The 5,585-nt window shown below is 41.7% G+C and overlaps 1 protein-coding gene across 1 annotated transcript in view; it reads right to left on the reverse strand.

Annotated features, from left to right (window-relative positions):
- LOC106959565 (epithelial membrane protein 1) overlaps positions 1 to 3,688 on the reverse strand; it is a 7,623-nt gene extending 3,935 nt beyond the window's left edge. Inside the window, exons 1-3 of the mRNA XM_015052215.1 lie at positions 3,478 to 3,688; positions 1,955 to 2,039; positions 331 to 433 (exon numbers count right to left, since the gene is read on the reverse strand). Of these exons, the coding sequence (XP_014907701.1) occupies positions 331 to 433; positions 1,955 to 2,029 (178 nt within the window). The 5' untranslated portion in view covers positions 2,030 to 2,039; positions 3,478 to 3,688. The remainder of the gene's footprint in view (positions 1 to 330; positions 434 to 1,954; positions 2,040 to 3,477) is intronic.
- Between the last annotated feature and the right edge of the window lie 1,897 nt (positions 3,689 to 5,585).

Here is a 5,585-nt window from a genome sequence, read left to right on the forward strand (position 1 = left end):
TATATATATATATATATATATAATTTTTTTAAAGTTTATGTCAATTGATGATTATCCACCAACAGATCTCTTGTTTTGTGTTTTTTCAAACAAGATAAATGTTTCTTTCGATTATATCTGTTTTAAAAGCAATATCCATGCAGTGCAAATTTGATCAGTCGAGTATTTTACAATTTAAAGTATAATGAGCAAATCCAGTTGAAATTGGTGGTGAGCCATTTCTTCCTATGCTAACAATCAGTATGTGAACTGATGTGAGCAAAGTGATAATGCATGGTTGGAAATCGAGGTGAAATTTATCAGTGTTTTGGGAAGACAGTTGATGCTTACCTGTTTCATAGTTGCTTGGGAGATCGGTCAAGTTCCACTTGTTGTTTGTCAATACCCAGCGCCCCCACACATCGGTGCTCATGGTAGGACTTACCCACCAGGCCTGATGAGATGAGCAGAGAAATCAAATCAAATCCTTTGACACACAATCCATTTCATTATTCCATGAATGCGTTAACCTTAGCGAAGAGAAAACGTCAAGCGTTTTTAGGATGGATGGCGCATAACCAAGGTATTACTCATTACTCATTCCTCACTTCGGAGCGCAGCGCTCAGAGAAATCTTAGACATTTGAATGTGTCTTGAGCGACATGTGCAGGTTGGCTTGTTAAACTAACTGTGATCTACTGTGACCAAGAGAAATGAGGGGTATGCGGCCTGGAACGGAAGAGTGAGACGCTAACAGGAGAGGAATGAAAGTCTAGAGAGACGACACTCAAGTGATCAGACTTAGGGACCTGAAAGTCTATTAGATTGGGTCACATGCTGTCAATATCTTCCCTGCTGTAGATTACTCTCTTGGTCGCTGAAGTTCACGACTTAACACAACTAAAATCTCAAAGTATTTTATGCTGATGTCATTTCATGAACCTTTAAAACCGTGGTGGTCATGTTTGCATTGGGTGGTTAGTTTCAGAGGATTCGATTTACATGGGAAATGGGGGAAAGAAATTGTACGCCACCAATGGCTTTCCAGTGAGAAACAAACCGAGAACCGAATATTTAAATTGTGTGTTTGATAGTAAGCAGAGAGAACATTTAGTTTTAAATTATTATTAATATGTTATTTTTGCAATACCTTCTCTTTTAGCTAGTTACTCTATCTGGAACTCTTTACATGGTTGCATTAATAGTTTGTGTTTCACATAGGAAGATCAGAGGTGGTGCACCGCCTCCAACCTCTATTTCCTACGTCAATTATTCCATGTCAATGATCAGCCAAATCAAATGTTATGATGGTTTAAAAATGGATAAAATAGCCTTAGCATGAACTAGTATAATGTTTATGACTTAAGTTGTTTTGAGATGCTAGAAATCAACTTCAGTCCCCGCCCATCTTCGAACAAGCTATTAGCTTAGCTTTAGCCAAATCTGGGTTTAAGACTATGTTCATATTAACCCAGATATTTAGCAAAATGTATATTATCTGCTAGAACAATTGAAAGCAATGATGTAGAGACTCGCTTCTCACTTTTTTGTGTTAAAAAAACCCTCACAGCAATAATATAACATCTTTTATACACCCCCCCAAAACACACACACACACATCTGTCTCATCTGCTTGATTATGCTAATTGAAACGTTATCGCCCCCTGCTGGCACAACACATTTTGGAAGAGTAGAACCCAAAACAAAGACCCTCCTTTCAGTCTTAGCGTGATGCTCAGGAGGAGCGTGGCAGATGTCACGGTTGGACATCTGCCATGGGAATCGGGGTTGTCTTGTCAGACAGTCATTTCCTGAAATCATATTTTTCTCTTTGCACCTAATTCTCCGTTGTAGGTAAGCTATTAAATGCATTTCGCTTTGCTAAGCTATCCTTTTCACTCTTCTTGAGCAATCTTTAAGACGAGCTAAAACTGAGCAAACCTGCATGACGTGTTTTCACGGAGCCTTTACTTACATTGTCAATGGTGGCCACCAGCAGCAGGATGATGGCTGCGATGTGAAGAATCGAGAGAGCGATGAGAACCAGCATGATGACTTTTCTGCAGGGACAAACGGAAAGAAAACGGGGTTTGAAGTTGACAATTTTGAACGTGCAGCTGACGCTACAACAAAAACATCATGGACGTCAACCCGCTCGCTCTAAAAGGCTTGAAACCAAAAGGCGCCACAACCACTCAGGGCCTTTGTACTCCATTTCTAATTTGGGTTTTTGAGAGAGAGAGCCAATGGGTTCTCATGAACCAAACTCAGGTTTATGTCTATAAAAGAGGTTCTGCTAGGGAGAGAGGTGGAGGGGGGTCAGTAAACACAGAAATTGTTGGCAGGGAGGGCCTGGAAGACTTCCTGGTGGGTAGATGAGTATGGGCTTGTCTAATGCTTGAAGGATACCTGCCACTCCCTGAAATAACTGTAGCGTACACGCCCAGTTCTCTCACCAAGATGCTGATCCCTCCACACTCTGGCACACGATGCAGCCCTGCCTGCCTTAAAAAACAAAAAAACAAAAAAACAAAAAACAAAATGCAGAAGCCATTTTACAAACTGCTTCATGCTTTCACTGTAAAACTGTAATTACAGTTTTAGTCGCTCGTAAAGAGCCTCGTGTGTACACGAGCCGCGTTTGGGTGAAATATGGTGGGAGACATCAGAGGTTCTTGGAATGTGTTGGTTCGGTAAAGGAGCGGTCAAGGGTTGGGCCCTCCAAAAAAAAAAAGAAAACATTCTGGCATGTTCCGTGTCATCATCCAAGCAAAAAAAAAGAAAGGAAAACCCTCCTGGAAGCACGGGGCATCGAGCTGGCAGACATGTGACCAGAGCTCGGGGCATCGTTCCGACTTTTCCGCCTTCCATTTCACCGCGGGAAATCACAAGATTCACTTTTTGTTTTAGCTCCCTTCTCAACCCTTAAGCGCTGAGAAGCTACAAACAAACAAACAAACAAAAAAGCATATTCTTTCGAGAAATTAACCAGATTATAAAATCTAGATAAGTTTAAAAATTTTTTAAAAAATTAAACTGTATTTTCAGAAAGTTTAATCGAGGAATATTCGGTTCTTCCAACTTTCACTCAAAAAGGCCAAACTTGTCAAATCTTGCTGCGGAGACTTTAACGTCTGGCCTCGATGTATTGCTGAGTTTCCCATCCCGAAAAATTAAAAAAAAATAAATAAATCTCATTTGCAATTTTCCAAGCTGGAAATTCAAATTGTTTAAATTCACCCACATTTTCAAGCCAAATTTTAATTTATCCCACCATGCCTGGAAAGTTAAACCAGCAGTGAAAGAGTAGCAGAGTGGAAAATTAAAAACAGGTTCAGGTTAAGGTGGACAACTGAGTGTGCACCTTTCTTCCTCTGAATTTGAGTTAAAGCATCCAAAGCAGACCGTTAGAAGAAAGCATAATCAAATGTGGTTTCTCTGACCCTCCTGGACTCTGCCACGGCCCTGAGAAGCACCGGGGATAAAACTCTGACTTACTGTTAGACGGCTGCGTGTCTCTTCCACGTCCTTTTCCTCCTGCTGTCAGTGATCCTAATTCCAGGCTGCGAGTCTAAATGCACAAGCATAAGAAACAAACTCCCACACCCACTTATACCCAGCCCTCTTTTACGTCCACACCCAGACAAGCCTCTTGTTTGCCTTTCACACAATCTCTGCCTCCTTCTCCTGTCTGTTCTGCCCATATGCTACTCTCTCCCTCTCACACATGCACACACACACGCACACACTCACAAACCCAAGCAAGTCATTTTTTCCCCCCTCTCGTTCTCATGTCTTTGCCAATCAGCTGAAGATGTTGATTTTACTCGCTGGTGACTCACTGGCCATGCTTAGGGGGGAACTCCTAAAACTCTGACTGGGCGCACGCTGCCATGGCGACAGACTGCAAACCAGCTAAGCATAATCACAATGTGGTTGCCACGGGCGACATGCGCATGTATATTTAGGCATGTAAACGATGACCCGTGTAGCTTCTTCCTCCTGATGTATGTCGTGTTTTCCCAGGGTGTCCCAGGGGACGAAGGCATGTCGCTGGTGGCAACGGGGCGGGGGGCAAACGGGAGCAAGTCGTTGCCTAATTGCAAACCGAGGAGGAACACGCTGGAATGCAAAGGGTGGGGAGGTTGGGAGACATTTCGCACGGCTGTGACATCAATTGTTATTACTCATGGTCACCGTTTAATTCTCATTGCGGAGTGATGTGCTCCAAATGAGCGCGGTGACAGATTGTCATTTGCCTCTAAGACACTTTGTACTGTTTAGTTTAAGGTGAGCTACGAAAGTAAGGTGAGGCTACAGTTGATTTGGTGTCTCATTTGTACTCTGGAGGCGTGTTGTCATCTGCATAACGAGGGATTTATCAGTGTGTTTTAGAGGTGGTGTCGAGTATTTGTCCCTAAACATCCATCTGGAGCACAGTTGAGTTTCCCAGATCTAAGCTGGATATTTTGAGAGAGCAGGACTTAGCAATAAGCAGCTACCAGCACTTGCTTTCTGTTTAATGTCACAATATAGTTATTAGAGTCATATCTACTTTGAAAGCATTTGATACCAGACATTCTTGTGACTGGCATGAAAAGGCGGCCCAAGTACAACCAGTAAGTTCTTGCACCACGTTTTGAGAGTCCTGGGTTTGAATAAAGGAATATTTGTGTTTTAGAATCGGCCGACCAGTTCCAGACTGAAATGTAATTGGGAATCTTTGGCAAAACTGGAAAATGGATGTTAGCAGATGTTAACATGAAGTCCAGTTGACACATAGATATTTTCAAAATCTGAACAGGCGAAATGTTTACTCTGTAGATGTGCATCGATACTTTGTACTGGTAAAAAAAATTCACAGAAATTTGTGGTTGTACTCTTGCAAGAAACAGGACACTGAGGGGGAAACACTCTGAACTGCAGTAAACCTTCTATCCATAAAAAAAAATCAAATGGAAAAGTAAAAACAAACAAACAAACAAACACCTCCTTGTTCATCATCAGCCTGCAGAGTCGTGAGTGGATTCCTGCGTTTCAAATCCGACACAAATGAGGCGCGAGAGCAGAAGACGAGATGTGTGGCATCATTTTTTAGTAGGCCAAATGGCTCAATATGCAAAAGCAGCATTGCATGCCATTGCCATGCAAAAGCATGGCAATGGCAGCATCATGCTGAGGGCCCACGGTTCTTCAGCAGGGACTGTCAGTCTGGTTGGCAGTAGATAGGAAGGTAGATGGAGATACATTTCTGACGAGCCTGTTGGCTTTTTTCCTTCCATCAGACCGAAAGGATACACATGTGTTAAAATGGTCTAGTCAAAGTCCAGACCCAAATTTCTATACAAATCTTTAGAAAGGCTTGGAAACGTCTGTCTTTCAGTTAAATGAACTCACACTCTTTATTGTCCTATTAAATTTAATCCCAACAAAATACTGGAAAATTTACAATAAATTACACTGTAAAAACGTGTAGTTGTATCTAACTTCTAATCTTCAAGCCAAAGGAATATCGCAGGTTTAAGATTTTGAACTCAATTATGTGAGTTTTGAAAGACAAACATGCAGCTGTAAGTTGTGTTAACATTTTCTTCATTTTGTCATAT

The sequence above is a fragment of the Poecilia latipinna genome, unplaced genomic scaffold, assembly GCF_001443285.1.
Source record: "Poecilia latipinna isolate Pla-1442-1.1 unplaced genomic scaffold, P_latipinna-1.0 Scaffold1096, whole genome shotgun sequence".
Taxonomy (NCBI): Eukaryota; Metazoa; Chordata; class Actinopteri; order Cyprinodontiformes; family Poeciliidae; genus Poecilia; species Poecilia latipinna.